The 16,075-nt window shown below is 43.6% G+C and overlaps 1 protein-coding gene across 1 annotated transcript; it reads right to left on the bottom strand.

Annotated features, from left to right (window-relative positions):
• Positions 1 to 6,347: 6,347 nt before the first annotated feature.
• naprt (nicotinate phosphoribosyltransferase) lies at positions 6,348 to 15,375 on the bottom strand. Its single transcript, XM_056276488.1, has 13 exons — positions 15,124 to 15,375; positions 13,486 to 13,613; positions 13,301 to 13,383; positions 13,005 to 13,135; positions 12,787 to 12,902; positions 12,423 to 12,619; positions 11,488 to 11,628; positions 11,266 to 11,350; positions 10,644 to 10,724; positions 10,339 to 10,441; positions 9,570 to 9,727; positions 9,326 to 9,433; positions 6,348 to 9,116 (listed from the first exon to the last, which is right to left on the bottom strand). Exons 1-13 carry the CDS (start codon positions 15,368 to 15,370, stop codon positions 9,030 to 9,032), a joined length of 1,665 nt encoding a protein of 554 aa, XP_056132463.1. The 5' UTR covers positions 15,371 to 15,375; the 3' UTR covers positions 6,348 to 9,029.
• Between the last annotated feature and the right edge of the window lie 700 nt (positions 15,376 to 16,075).

Here is a 16,075-nt window from a genome sequence, read left to right as displayed (position 1 = left end):
AGACCAGCTATGTTGTATGGTTTGCAGACAGTGAAACTGACAAAAAGACACGAGGCGGAGCTGGAGGTGGCAGAGTTGAAGATGCTAAGATTTTCACTGGGAGTGACAAAGAAGGACAGGATTAGGACTGAGTATATTAGAGAGACAGGTCAGGTTGGACGGTTTGGAGACAAAGCAAGAGAGGCAAGATTTAGAGCGTTTGGACATGTGCCAAGGAGAGATGCTGGGTATATTGGGAGGATGCTGAATATGGAGCTACCGGCGAAGAGGAAAAGAGGAAGGGCAAAGAGGAGGCTTATGGATGTGGTGAAGGAGGACATGCAGGTGGCTGGCGTGACAGAGGAAGATGCAGATGACAGGAATAGATGGAAACGGTTGATCCGCTGTGGCGACCCCTAATGGGAGCAGCGGAAAGTAGTAGTAGTAGAACAGACTCAGTTAGACAAGAGTAAAACATTCTCATAAAAGTGGAGTCAACATAAAACCGTCTTAGCTTCTTCTTCTTAGCTTAGCTGATGGACCTTTGCATAAACAACATAGAAGCACAGAAGTAGTGCACAAGTGACTTTGTTTAATGTAATTTAATCTCAATCAAATATGTAGTTATTTCCTTTTACCTTGAAACGCAACTTTCTCAGCCTTTTTCTTTTTTTGTCTTAAAACAGACGACTCTTCTACACCAGTTGCAGTGCATGCGGCTAGTTGTGTTGTATGAGGAAGAGAAGAGATCTGTTCTCAGAGTGCCGCAATATCCCTGGTACTGGAAATCACAATGGCATCAGAGGCACCAGAAACAGGGTTGTTGCTGGCTACTATTAACTTACACTGATACAAGATCTTAAAGACTGGGTAATGTACTACAGAGTGATATATGCCTGTTGCTTAACACATCTGCTGATTTGTTTGGACTTGGACATGATTTTTGGCTTTTTGTGATATGCATAAAATGAAACGGCCCCACAATTTCCTAATTAGCAATTAATCTTACAGGCAGAACATTTGTAGGATGTGATATTGTTAGATACCTTGCTAGACACCTCCTTGATTTAGAAGTTTTTTTATATTCCTCATAAACGTCCATCAACTGGCCTTTCATTATGATAGATATTAATTTTTTTCTAAAAATGTATTTGTAGCCCTTGGTTCTGCAGGCCGGCTCCCAAGCCCTGTATTTTTGCCTCCTCCCTGGCTCCCTCTGCGTTGTGTTATTTGATTGGTGTGGTTGGAGTCAGGAGAAAACGGACAGGAGTCGGTGTTCTTTGGTCCGAGCAGTGCAGAATTTATTTTCTCTTGGCTGTCTTTCGTCACCTTCAACATGTCAAAAACGTTGTGACCTAAAATGGCCACCACGACCAACGACAGCAGCCCAAACAGCTATTCAACCATGCATATCAACAAACTGAGCGCCCCCCAGTGGCTACTCCCAGATTACCTTGTAAATTGAACCAGGAATGAGACATCTCAAAAATAAAACATTACAGCATAAATGATGTGTCACCTTCACCATTTTACATATTCATTTGTATTAACCTGTTTTTCAGTTCAGATGTCACCGCTGCAAGTTGAATGATCCCATTAAGACTGCTGTGTTGGTGATACATACCATTAAGGTACCACTTATAATGTTTTAGCATAGTGAAGACCAATGTGGTAGCCACAAGCTTGTGTACAGGTAAAAGCAACTTGGGAGGTGCTTGGTTTGGATTTGATTAGACCACTGCCAGAAACAGCACACAACAGATATATCTTTACCATGATGGACCGCTACACAAAGTGGGACAGAAACTGAGGTGTCTGCAACAATAAGTTGTACATGTTTGGCATGGTCAGGAAAATCATCACAGACCAAGGGAAGGGGTTTAATAATGTTATTTTTTTCTTACCTCACTCTCCACATATACATTGTTGTCTGCAAGTACTTCAGTCTTGCGAATTTAACTGATCATTCCTCTGCAGCTCAGTTCCAGCATTTTCAATATGCTGAAAATCAAGCACGCATTCGCTAGTGGTTACCATCCCCAGACCAAAGCACAGGTAACTCTTTGGACGTCTGTCCTCTAAGAGCTGTTGTTATTAAATCACATATGCTTATTCATCAACTTCACAAACACACTGAAATGTACAGGATGAAAGGACCAACCAGAATATCCAGTGTGCTCTCAGACAGTATGTGAATGACAACCATGACTGGGACCTCCACCTTCCTGCTGTGGTGTATGGAATTAACGATCACGACGGGTGAGAACAATCACCTGTCATTCAATCACAGCCCCCCTCACGTGCGTCATTTGTACATGTACAGTAAATGCACCAATTCCTTCAAAAACAGAAAACGTTCCGGCAATGTCTGGTACTGTTCAATCGGTTTGGTATGTGGAAATATGGATTAACCTGCAAATATGGATAAACCTACAAAAAAAAAGAAAAGACTGTGCAGCTACAATAAACAATGGGAAGTAACAAAAAAAAGACTTGGGTTAAGCGTGTCAGCGGTGACTCAACAAAAACCTTCAGTACTTTCTGTCGCAGGGAATTTTCAGTTGGCCATGGAGGTGAGAATGACCTGACTCAGCATGCTTCCACAGAAATGCACAAGGCCACAAGCAATTGCTGCATTCTTTGTGGCATCTACTGTGGAAAATGACAAAATTGCGGCAATTGAAGCCTCGTACGTGTATCATACTGTTAAACATGGACTCAACTACAACAGCACCGACTGTCTTGTTAAGCTCAACGGTGTGTTGTTTCATGACTCAAATGTTGTGAAGAAGATGCACTTGGGAAGAACGAAAGCTGAGATGATCACAACGAATGTTTTTGGACCAAAGACTGTGCAGGATATTCTGGATGATCTGTCCCCGACTGAAGGTGAGCCTGCATTTTACTCGGTTGCCACCAATACCTCAAACAAGGGAAATAAAAAACTATTTTTCTGTCTGTCTGATGGAGTGCAGTGCAAGTTACCTGACTTTTATGAAAAGTGATGAAACTGCAAATGGTATACATCACGCTCTGATGAACAGTCTGGAAAAGTATGAACTGGATATGAAACATCACAGCCTATGCAGCCGATAATGCCAATGTCAATTTTGGAAAACACCACTCCGTTTACCAGTTATTGAGCAGTGCCAACAGTCTCATTCTGAAAGCTAATTGCCCAGCTCACATTGCTCATAACACCTGCAAGCACGCCTATCATCAGCTGTCAGTGGATATTGAGTCAATCATTTTAAAGATCTACAGCCACTTCTCCATATCTGCTTCCAGAAGAGAGGAACTGCATGCATTTTTTGCCTTTGTTGACATTGAGTGGCGTGAAATTCTGCATCATGTTTGCACGCAATGGCTGTCTCTTCATCCAGCTGTTGATCGTCTCCTGCAGAGTTGGCCAGCTCGCATCTCATACTTCAGGTCCCTTGGGGAGACCTGTCCTGTGGCACTGAAGAGGATTTTTGAGGACGAAGAAAAAACGGGAGCTGCTGAGATTTATCTGTGCTTTTTCCACAATGTGGGGTGTGTTTTTGACACACTCATTAGAAAGCTGGAGGAAACAACGCTCTGTATCCCAGATATGTACAAGGAGGTGGGAAATTTCAAAGCGAAGATGCTTCAGCAGAAACAAGACAGCTTGTTTGGATACCAGACCAAGCAGCTTATGGACAAACAAGTGTCTGCCCAAAGACCAAAGCAGCAAAAGGACTTTCTGAAGTTCTGTGACTCTGTAATTGCATACATTGACAAGTGGTTTGATTTCTCATCAAAAAATGTAATGATGAAACTGAAACCGATTGGCCTACATGAAGAGCTCTCCTTCACTCCCCTGGAGCAGGTGGTGGCTGCCCTCAAAATGACAGAGACAGGCAGTATGGACCAACTCTATGGAGAGTTTTGTGCTAGCAGGGAGGAAATACAGGATACCACAAAATCCACCAATGAGAAGTGCGTGGCAGTTTTCCAAAATATAGGGAAAGCCAACTTGATCAACATGTTCAGGATCGTCTCATTTGTCCTCAGTGCGCCAGCCTCAAATGCCTTTGTGGAGAGGATTTTCTCCCTGATGACCATGAAATGGTCAGACTCAAGAAACAGATGCAGCACAGAGCTGACCAAAAATGAACCGCAAATATCTGTGAACTGTGACTTGTCATGTAAGGACTTTTCTCTGGCTGCACAAAAGGACAAAAGACTGCTTGAATCGGTCAAGAGCAGCAAAAAATATCCATGGAAAAAGTAGACTTGGTGAGCAGAGGCATGCCCCTTTTCTTCTTTTGCATTTAAATGTTGTTTTTTTGCGAGGGTCCAAGTTGTGATTTCCAACACACACACACACACACACACACACACACACACACACACATATATATATATATATATATATATATATATATATAGTTTTAGTGAATAAGAATATGAAGCATTCATTCCCCACCGTTTGTGTATAAAGAGGGTGCACCTTCTGGGAGTCTCTGCTGTTTGATCCCTCTGCAAAACTACAGCATACAGAAGTTATTGTTACTTCTAGTTTGTCACTTGTAGGATTAACAAGAAGGGGATAACGTTTTCTAACCTACAGTGCAAGAGTCACAAGTGTTTTGACTTAGACTAATAGTAAAGGTAATAGGTAATGGTTCAAATAGAGGACTGTGTTAAAGGTACCTGCTGTAAATTAACAACTATTATTAAACCTACCGTATGTTGCCAAGGCATGAGTTGTGTATTGATCTTTAATTTGACTGTAAGAGATTAGCTATCATTATGACAAATGGCTTAAAACAAAACACTGTATATTCACACAACACCATACCCACACCGCCATGGCATGCCACCATTTGTCCCTTATTTGGTAGTGAAAAAGTTGGCAACCCTACTTGGAAGGGTTTCTTTTCCGCTTATTTCCTGGTTCCCAAGAAATCAGGGGGCATGAGACCAATACTGCATCTGCAAGTCCTGAGTGGCTACATTGTTTGGAGAGGGTTTCATATGCTGACAGTCAAGCTGCTGTTGGGCGTGCATTTGGCCAAGTGACAGGTTGACTTCCATAGAGCTGATCGATGCATATTCCCACGTCCCCATTCTGCTGTGCCACAGGAAGTTCCTATGTTTTGCAGTGGGAGGACAGAACAATACACCTGTCTGCCACTCGGTTACTCCCTGGCTCCGCGCACATTCTCCAAATTTGTGGCAATGGCACTGTAGCCACTCAGGGCAAAAGGGGTGAGAATCTTGACTTATATCGACGACTGACTGATTCTCACCGTGTCACAGCAGGAAGCGGAAGCCCATACAGCCCTGGTCATCCATCACGTCATGCAGCTGGACTTTGCTATCAACCCCACCAAGACTGCCCTTCAGCCGAGCCGAGCTGAGGCCCTGCCTCGGTTTACTTTTGGACTCCCAAAAGATGCACCTATCAGAGAAGCATGTGGTAGGGTTGTTGTGGCTGACTCGACACATTTTTATCATCGGTCTTAGTGCTGGCAGGGAGTGTCAAGTCTCTGTTCGGGATGATGTCCGCAGCTCAGATGTCAGTGGGGCACATGGGGCTGCTACACGAGGAACCTGCAATGTTGGTTCACACAGTTGCAGCTGAACCCAATCTGAGACAAACAGCGCAAGCTCTATGTCCCCGCACTGGTGCAGAGAGCTTTTGTGAGTTCAGGTCTTCACAGATGCCTCCCTAGCCAGCTGGGGAGGGACCCTCGTCCAGGCCAGCGTGGGGGGCATATGGACTGGCGCTGCTCGCCACATAAACCTTCTGGAGTTCACAGTGGATCAGAGGGTGTGTCACCACTTCGCTCCTCAGCTGAGAGGAAAGCATGTCATGGTGAGGTCAGACTCCACCATAGTGACGGCTTACTTGAACAGACAAGGGGGCATCAGATCCCTGGCCCTACACAGGATGACAGCCTCCATCCAGATGTGGGCAGATCGCCATCTGCGCTCCTTGAAAGCCCACCATGTTTGCCTTAGGTGCGAACCAGTAGTGAAGCCGTTGAGATTGCAGAGCACGTATGACATAGAAACAGTAGTTACCCTGGATGTAACTCCAGTTCTATGAGTATGTGAGTAGCCCTCTAACTTCTAGCCCTGCTGGCCCCAGCCTTTGTTGCTAAGTTCAAAGGGAGATGAGCTGCGGCGACGCTGGAGTTTAATAGATGGTGGGACACTGTGTGGCTTATACCACTTGATTGGGTGGTGAGGGAAAAGATCTGACTCAGGTGCCAAAGTGGAGCCTTGAAAGGTAAACGAATAGCGAACCCCTTAGAGGGTGCAGCATGTAAAACAGTGAAGTGGGTGAACCCGCTGCTTCATGGAAGTTTTTCATGTTCAATCCACCTGATGGAAATTTTACTTTTAATGATCACCACAATAACACTAAACCAGAGAAACACAGGAGTTTCTCTGATTAGCAATATTATCAATATTATTGGGACATTTCATGACCATCGGTTATGTAAGTTTCAATTTGGTTTCTGAGAAATTACATTTATCATTTATAAGAGTTAAAGGGAAGGCTTACAATATGGTTGTGAGACCACCTGTTACATGGTTTGAAGACAGTGGCACTGATGAAAAGAAGGAGATGGAGCTGGAGGTGGCAGAGTTGACGATGCTAAGATTTTCATTGGGAGTGACGAAGAAGGACAGGATTAGGAACGGGTGTATTAGAGGGACAGCTCAGGTTGGACAGTTTGGAGACAAACCAAAGGTGCAAGATTGAGATGGTTTGGACATGTGTGGAGGAGAGATGCTGGGTATATTGGGAGAAGGATGCTGAATATGGAGCTGCCAGGGAGAGGAAAAGAGGAAGGCCAGAGAAGAGGTTTATGGATGTGGTGAGAGAGGACATGCAGCAGGTGGCTGGTATGACAGAAGAAGATGCAGAGGATAGGAAGAAATGGAAACGGATGATCCCCTGTGGCGACCCCTAATGGGAGCAGCTGAAATTAGTAGTAATAATAGAGAAATTACATTTATCAGTCTGTTCGGTGTGTCAAAAACTACAGTACCCACTAGCCTCAACAGCAGTTACTATCTGTGTGTTCATAAGCAACTAGGAAGTGGGAAAGTTCCAACTAGTGATGGGCAAAAATGAACGAATTAATCTTTTGAATGACTCATTTTAGTGTCGTATGTACCGGGTCAGCCTGAATTCCCAACTAGTCCCACACTCACACTACCCATGCCCAGTCACTGTAATCATAGGATACTGCTTGGGTGGCGAGGGAAAAGATCTGTCTCAGGTGCCGAGGTGGAGTCTCGAAGGGTGAACCAATAGTGAAGCCTGTTAGAAAGCTACACACATATTCATAGAACTGGAGTTACATCCAGAGTAACTACTATGTCTGCCATTTTTACAAGGGTGGGAAGTATTTACTGCTACTGTGCTGAGGGGACATAAGCGATAATGGGTAGTTGCACCTTGTTTAAAGTTCTTGATGCCAGGGGGACAGACAGATCAGAGAAATCACACATTTCAGTTTTGGTGATTCCCTTTAATTACAGCTGAGCAAATCGGTGATTTGTGATCGGGTCAGTTTCCAAAGGTCACTGACAGGTCAGACTACACAACTAGCCCTGATAGATCGCATACAGTTAGCATTGTGGTTATTTACTATGGAAATCGCGGCTTTTAATTACGTTCCTTCTCACCACTGATGCAACACAGAGGCAGAAAATAAAAGGCAGGGACCTTATATTGTATTGTTTCTATATGCATGGTTACACACTGTAAAAAAAATGAAAAGTTAAGCCAAGCCAACATCTTGATTTCAATTCTTCCTTTCCTGATTGTGAACTTCTACACTTCAACTACTACACTACGTTTTGTATCAAACGCGTGATGGCGCCCCCAGTGGGCTTGAGAGGTAAAAACCCAAGAAAACGTCTGTCAAATGAAACAGACAATCAAAGGGATCTTAGCGGCCAGAAAAAAAATAAAAATCAAATAAATACAAATCTTATCAATACGTGGTGATCCACCAATGTTCGGCAACAGTGATTGCATGATGGAAATAATTGAGCATGGCAAAGATAAATTATTCATGAAATATTAATCATTTAAACTGAAGCTTGAGCAAATACAAACATTGAAAACACTTTCAAGAGGGAAGTTTTTCCATCAGACCTGGCAAAAACACTTTTCCGTCTTGAAAGTGTTTTCACTCTTTGTATTTACTCAAGGTTTAACTTAAAGGGTGCCATTTCTTTCAATATTTTGGTTCTTGCCAGAATAAAGTAAAGCCAGAAAGACTCTTAAATAACCCAGATTATCATTAATTTTATCTCAGGTAACTCATGTACTGCCTTTTGTTAAATGCAAGTTGACACGTGGCCACAGTTAAACCTAACAGTTAAAGGTGCTCTATATGATATTTCTAACATTATTAAAGTAGCATAAAACTACTTTCTACCTAAAGAGATAGTGGAGTAATGGTGTCTTGAGCAGAGAATGATGTCACACTCCCTCTCTGTGAGTTGTAGTCTGAGCTTTTCTGTTCTTTGTTTGGGAAGCCAGTCTGGCTGCACATGCATGTTAGTGCACTGCGTGTGCATGTTAGTGTATGTGAGTCACTCCCTCTGAAAATGTTGTCCCACCCTGAGTTTATTAATAGACTAAGAGAAGCAAGATGGCAAAGTGTCCTTCAAAGTGCTCAGTTGAAGCCGACCTTCCTCTCCCTCCGCCTCCTCCAAGTACACATGAAGTGAAAAAAAAAGTAAGTAAAAGGACAAACGAAGACAGACATACACAGGAACAGACGCCCGGAACAGGTATAAGGTCAGTTCTTAATGTAGCTGCAAAAAACTAAAACTTAACCTACATCTTGAAGGTTGTGCTGACAAGGTCAAAAGCAGTCGTTTGCCTCAGTTCACCTCTATTTGTCACATAGAGCCAATGCTGCTAGGGATGGGATTAGATTTGCAGTGGCCTCCATGCTTATATATTATAGTAAGGCACATAGGAAAATATCCTCCAGAAGTTATAGGCTCTGGAGATGATGAAAGTGTTGAGAATGAGTGTCCTTTTTTCAGTTGGCCAACAGGAAGTTGTTGTCGTTGTAACTGCCTTTCCGGATCTCTGGGATCAGGTTATGGAGCTTCTCAGACAAGGCCACCTAGTGGTAAGACAGAGTGGCAGACTTTAGAAGAGAACAAAATTCTTTCAGGTCAGCAGTTCTTGTCTTAGTGATGTTCAGCTCATGTTTCAGAGAAGCTCTGAGTTGCTCTGTGTATCTGAATTCAGCCTAAAGACTTAAGCAGATAGTTTGTATGCATGGCCATGACTGCGTGTGTGTGTGTCTGTATATGTGTGTGCAGGACTCACCATGTAAGAGTCTGGCTCCTGCAGTCTCTTATGTCGAGGATGCAGATTCTGGATGGAGCTTTGGACTTTCTTCCTAGTTTCAGCGGCACTGCACATAGGGTGTGTGATCTAGTAAATGCGGCAAATCCATGCTTTTGTTAGGATTATCTACTCATCTCCCTTCAACCATAATTCTACTGGGAGATCTGCAGCAGCAGGTGAATATATAGTATCACTTATTCAATCTCCATTGGTTTCTCCTAACCTGTCCTTGGCTGAAAACTTCTTGGCGCAGACATGTGACCTCAGCTGGAGTGACAGATTGACATATGTTATCCCATCCCAAGGGATAACAGTTTATGTTGAATCCTGCTGTTGGAGCAGGTTCCTCTGCCAGACATAGAAGATCCATGAAAGGATGACCTGCAGGAAAAAAAGACAGAAAAAGAGAAAGAAGAAAGAAAAGGGGGAATAGCGCAAGAGAGGGAGAAAAGAGAGGGAGACAAACATGTTCACTTCAAAAGATGTCTGTCTTATCAGGTTTGTCCGATATTTCCTCATCTCTAATTTTTCATGGCGCCTGCCGCCAAATGACTGCTGGGATGGACTCCAGCATCCCCACGACCCGGATTCAGATAAAGTGGCTTGGATAATGAAATGAATGAAATGGATAATTTTTCTTGAAACAAGTGGGAAATTCCACCTGATACCCAACACAAAAACATATGGGGAAGGATAATTTAACATGTCTCCAACACAGTTTTACATTTCCTTTTCTAGATGAATGCCAAAATCTTAGTCCATGTCACTACAATTTTATCAAGAACTGAATTTTGATCAAAGAAAATTCCTGGAAAAAGTTGACAAGGAAGAGAGAAACTACACACTCTCACCCCATAGGCAGATTTTTCCACTTAATTTGCTCCACTTGAGTTTACTCAAAACTAGATTAAACACATTTAAGCATAACGACTTTTTATTGTTTTGAACTGTCATCGAACAGGAAAGCAAGGATAGAGTTAAAATGAACTCACCCTCAGCGTCCAACAGCCGGTAGACTGCTTTCCTCCCTGGGATAGTACTTTTCTCTGGGTCCTCACTGAACTTCATCCTGGGGCTGCCTCTCACTTCCACCAACTATCACACACACATGCGCGCGCGCACACACACACACACACACACACGGAAAGACAGTTTGGTGCCATACAACTGTAGGGATGACAGAAGAAGTGAATGGAAGAAGGAAACATTTGGGAGTTGCAGGTGGAAATGGTTTGTGTGTGTGTGTGTGTGTGTGTGTGTGTGTGTGTATATCAGTTCCTTTCTGTTAGCACATTACCTTATACACACAACCCAGTGAGGGCTGTCTTGTGCAGGTGACCAGATGTGTCCCGACACCAACCACGTCAATTTCATTCTCCTGAAAAAAGAGACAGATCCAGGGTCAAGGATAACAGCTTCAAGAGACGACAGGAGGGAAATAAGAGGAGCTATTCACACCTCACTAAGGCTGCAGTCACACCAGCAATCGACAGAGTGAAATTCCTTCATGTTCCCAAAGGACTAAAACACTTAACGCAAATACCATCTACTCTTGCTTCACGACTGACTGACAACCATGCCACATATTTTTTTGTGAAGCAGTTTATATTTTAACAAAGTACAGTAGTACAAAATTGGATGATTATACACTGCTAAAATGGTAGCTTCCTCCATTTACGCTCCCTGGCGCCCGCTCTGGCAAAGTTCAACACAGTCAAAGCAACTGTTATTTGGTTAATGGTGCGCATTTGTGTGTCAGAGTTCACCAAATCTCAACTTGACACTAAAGGCATCCAGGTGAATTTACTTATTGAAACGAATCTATTAATATGAATTGAATTCGCTGTGAATTTTTGCATTCACCAGCACTGGTGTGACCAGTGCTTAAACCCTATATACAGCAGGCTTAGCTCTTGTACCTTCTTGTTGAGCTCAGCCAGGGTTTGCTCTGAGATATTATTGGTCCCAACAATTATCAGTGACCGGAAGGCAGCAATGGAGAAACTGGAGGGATTCGGAGGAAAGGGAGAAAAGATTAAAAAAAAAATAGAACAGTAGAGAGACAAACAGAATACTAACCAATACTCACTTTAGGTGTTAAAGACCAGTGAAATACACATGCAGCCTGGCACCTTACTCACTGCTCGGTGCAGAGTTTGAAGACATTTCGCACTCCTATTGACTGGCTACAAAGGTCCCCACTGTCCAGACGGATTCCTAGCGGCCTGTAGCCCAACTCACACAGAGCAAGGGCCACAGCACAGAAGTTCAGGAGCCCACTACTGCAGAGACAGTCAGACATAAAACACAGAGCATGGGTGAGGAACTGTGCTGAAATTCTAGACAAATAACTGATGTGAGACAAGGTGGCTGGACTTTAGAAAGTATTCCCCCCTCTTGTGGAAAGTATGAAATAGATTACAACCTGTTCCAACTCCTCCTCTCTGGTAGGTGCTACAGAGCACTGTACCCCAAAACAACCAGATATAAAGACAGTTTCTCTCCGTAGGCTGTCATTCAAATAAACACTTCACTGTCAAATAAATCAAACCATTTTGTACTGTACTGTACATTGTACATATACTGGTTCGCTCTGTCATGTCCATCTAAATCAGGCATGTATGTAAGTAACCTGCTAACATCTATTTCAGCATCTCTGATATATTCTGTGCACCATTGCACCTTATCACCTCTTATTTTGCCTGTATAAGTCAATCCTTGTGTATATATCTGAAGATTGTTGTGTTGTAGTGTTGTTATTCTATGTTAAGTACACTGAGAGAGCCATGAAACCGGAGTCAAATTCCATGTATGTGCAAACCTACACGGCCAATAAACATGATTATGGTTCTGAGACGTCTAAGGAAGGCCTTAATGTCTTTTTATTTTCCTTAGTCAAAAGTAAACCTCAAAAACACAAGCTATATGGTTTCGGACAACCTGTCAGTTCCTCCCACGTATGCAATGGAGATTGTCTTTTTTGTAAAGTGCTGCCTCAAAGCAATTCTGAGCAAGAGGTTTACAAGCTTTGAGTTTGTTTGTATTCTAATTCACTCGTGAATACGAGTGGCGTTACCAGCGGACACTGTAGCTGTCAATCACTGGAAGGAAGTTGTGTGGATAGGCAATAGCATAAGAAATGAAGGCTGCCAGCTCCCCCTCATGGATCTTCCCGGGCTCGGCTCCAAGTATTTCACACACACGGCTCAGCCAACGCTTGGTTAGTGAGATGACATCAGTTGAGTCAGGGTCTCCATTTGCCGCCACAAGAGTCTGATCAGGCAAGAGCAATACAGAACATATCATTAACTAGAAGTTTATATGATTTTCCCATTTATTGAAATTACATAATTTAAACATTAACCATTAATACAGAGCATTTGATAAAAGGAAGAACTTTCTTTTCACATATGATAAGAAAAAAGTGAGAAGACACTCACTTGTGGCCAAACCTCTTCCAGGGAGGAAAAGGAAGTAACATAGGAGTGTGCCATGGTACCTGCTACAGGTATCCCAAACAGAAAACCAGCTTGAACATTACTGGTGAGATCAAACCCTGTGAGACGGATTCCAGTGTCAGCATGCGTGTGTGTGTGTGCGTGCGTTTATAAGTAGAAGAAAATGAATTTGTGACAAAAAAAAAGAAGCTTGCATTCACCTCCTATATGTGTGTAACGTGAGGCGGTGAGCCCGCCGTCTGGTCCCTGAGCCCTCCTAAGGCCCATCTCCAGTAGCTTCCTCCTGGGACCAGCCGCCAGACGAAAGCGGGCTGCATTACTGCACACCAGACTTGCATCACAGAAAAGGAGAGAGTGGGTGAGAAGATGCGATAAAGAGAGAGGCAGATAATGACAATGACTGTCCCATGCCTAAAGTCGAGGTAACACATTCATGAAGCAGATTGCTTTTGTAAGCATGTGTGACAGTCTGTGCATTGCATGCAGTGGTTCTCACCTGGCATAATTGACCAGGCACAGCAAGCTAGTCTCCAACAATTGAACCACAGCCAATGGACCTGCCACCTCCATCAATGGCATCTGCAAATGTGCAGAAACACAACACAAGTAACCCCTTTCTGTCCCATAGTCATGTATGCAATCTTTGACCCACAGTGTGAGCCCTTGACCCCCACAACTCACCCTGGCAAAGACCACAGCACCCTCAGGAACGGAGTGGAGAGTGACACCAGAACAGTCCAGATCTCGCAGGAACTGGAAGAAAGCAGGGTCGGTGGCCGAGGGCAGGACAGAGCGCAAGTACTCCACATCTATTTCCACATGAAATCAAAGAACATAATACCACATACTTCATGGCACTATTTATCACACATAGTGATACACTGCAAACCTACTTAATAATGGTTTTGAAAGTCACAGAGCTCTGTATCTCAAAAAGTACCATTGACAAACCCATCAGCCATCACACATACACTGAGACAAACATGTTTTTCCTACGCCCTTGACTACATACTTACATCATCATGTAATCATCATGTGCTGCCTCTCTTGCACATATACTTCTGTGTACCAAAGCTGAATGTAATAACAGCTAATCTCATTAAGTTAAGAGGGTTAGGAGTGGGTTAAAAAAAATACTCTTCTTGATGTACGAGCTCAAAAAAGTTTGCAGAGATTTATAAATGGGGTGTCCAAGGTGGGACACAAACACATTTCAGTTGAGTCGTAATACATGCATAAATGGCATCTACATGTAATTATGGAGAGGTTTGCGACATTATGCAGGCCCCTAAGGAGTGCCATGCCCAAGTTCAGTCAGACGTCATCGCGTTTTGGAGTTCAAGTTCATTTATCAAATGCACAATACAGCGGTGGCAGACATTGCTGGCAATGAAATGCTCAGGCACCAGGTAAGCCTCCAAAAAGCTAAAAATATACATTTGAATTTAAAGTTAAATTAAATTCTAGATTTACAGGCCAACTCAAAAATAAAGTAAAATCTAAAATGAATATAGAGTAGTTGTAACACACTAATGTCTTTGATGAGATCCGCTTACCTTCAGTATCTCATAAAGGCCTCCTTACCTTGCATCTAAACAGTGACATAGTGGGGCATTTGAGACAGTAATGTAAAAGTGAATAACTGGTGGGGGGCTTAGCTGTTGATGTAAGTGTTACTTGTTGGTAAAGGTCTTTTGCAAGTTTGGGCTTTCAAAGCTACTTGTTAGCCACGCCTTCTCCTTCGTATTGCTTAAAGGGTCACGAGCGCAATGCCCGGCGTCATGTCTTACCCCACAGCGATCATTAAGAACCGCGGATGTATCCACGATTTCTATATACACGCATGAGTAGACCAACTGGCTTAAATACGCCGGTGATAGAAATGACCACAAATGGACATTTGACGTTGGTGGTCTTCAGTGAATGGGTAATGGGGGAAAAGTGTCTTAAGTTTAAACTGTCGCTTGTCCCCTCCTCGTGTCACCGGCACACGTGAGAGATGACTGGCTGCTGCAGGTTGAAGTTTAATATAATGACAGCAAAGTTCAACCTCGGTTTCCAATAACACTGGCAATCAGCCTAACTAACTCTCACCGGCGTTATTCATATAGAGTCCCGTACGGGTTGTCACCCAATGCGAGCCGAGGGGTTTGCGCAATCACTACGGCGCGTTGACGTGATGGATGGCGAAGAGATTGTGTCAAATAGTTTATACAAAACGCGACTGACAAACTCGGAGAATAAAACGTTTGTCAGTTGTCTAGGGTTACGACGGGGCGAACAGCGTTGGTGGGGGGGGGGGGGGGGCAACCTCCTCACCTTCATCTATGAACCTGAAGCTCCGCAGAAACAGGAGGCAGTCGTGCAGCCCGGAGAAGAGGGAGAACCCGCCGCCAAACGGGTTGTCCCTGAAGAAAAGCTCGAAGACGGCAGGCTCGTCGTGTCTGCCGGCTCGCCAGTAAGCGTACGCCATGGTAAACTGGTAAAGGTCGGTGAGCAGCGGAGGGACCCGTTCACGGATGGACCGCTCCATAACTTCGCACGCCTTACCGGACAGCGCTGCCATGTTGCCTTCATTTCATGCAACGTTAAAGACTCCCCGGAACTTCCGACTTCCGACGTAACGCGCTCTTTATTCGGGGGGGGGGGGGCACGGAGCCTGTCAACTGCTTATTTCATATGCAGCGATTTTGAGCAAGCTAGCTACATAGCTATGCTGGCTAGTCTAGTGAATAAAGTGTCTGATAGATAGCATAACGTTTAAATTTTGTATATTACCACCTTGAATGTGAAACATAAATGACACGTTACACATAGGCTGCCGTCATTGTTTGCTCCACTTTTTCTTGTTATAATGCCACCGGCACTCAGGACGCATAAACACATTTTCCGACCTGTAATTCTGAGATCGACGACGGTTCAATTCCTTAGTCTCACAAGCGGAACCCCAGATTTCTACTAGTTCCGAGTTGAGTTCTTGAACGCAACATCAATTCAACTTGAGACATGAAGGTTTTTTTGGGGGGGGGGGGATTAGAACACTCTTCCCTTCTGCCTTTCCTCGCCTTATGAAACTACCCCGGTCAGCTCATATGGTTTAATGCATCTTCAGCTTGGACTTTTAAGAAGGGTCACCAAACAGCTTGGGTGTAGCTGAGTAGGGAATCCTTTCAGCAAATGACAAGTTTTATTATTATTGTTATTATTATTATTGTTGTTGTTATTATTATTACTATTATTGTTATAACGTAGGTGTATTCATAGCCATTGT

This window comes from Lampris incognitus, chromosome 3 (assembly GCF_029633865.1).
Source record: "Lampris incognitus isolate fLamInc1 chromosome 3, fLamInc1.hap2, whole genome shotgun sequence".
NCBI classification, from domain to species: Eukaryota; Metazoa; Chordata; class Actinopteri; order Lampriformes; family Lampridae; genus Lampris; species Lampris incognitus.
The sequence above is the reverse complement of the archived record's forward strand: the minus strand, read 5'-3'. Positions and strand labels throughout refer to the sequence as shown.

Excerpts from the sequence above, each read along its gene's own strand:
- naprt (XM_056276488.1), bottom strand. The coding sequence starts at position 15,370 with ATGGCAGCGCTGTCCGGTAAGGCGTGCGAAGTTATGGAGCGGTCCATC. Across the intron at positions 13,136-13,300 it reads TGCCTGGTCAATTATGCCAG|TCTGGTGTGCAGTAATGCAG; the intron begins GTGAGAACCACT and ends CTGTGATGCAAG. Across the intron at positions 11,351-11,487 it reads TTCAAACTCTGCACCGAGCA|TTTCTCCATTGCTGCCTTCC; the intron begins GTGAGTAAGGTG and ends GAATCCCTCCAG.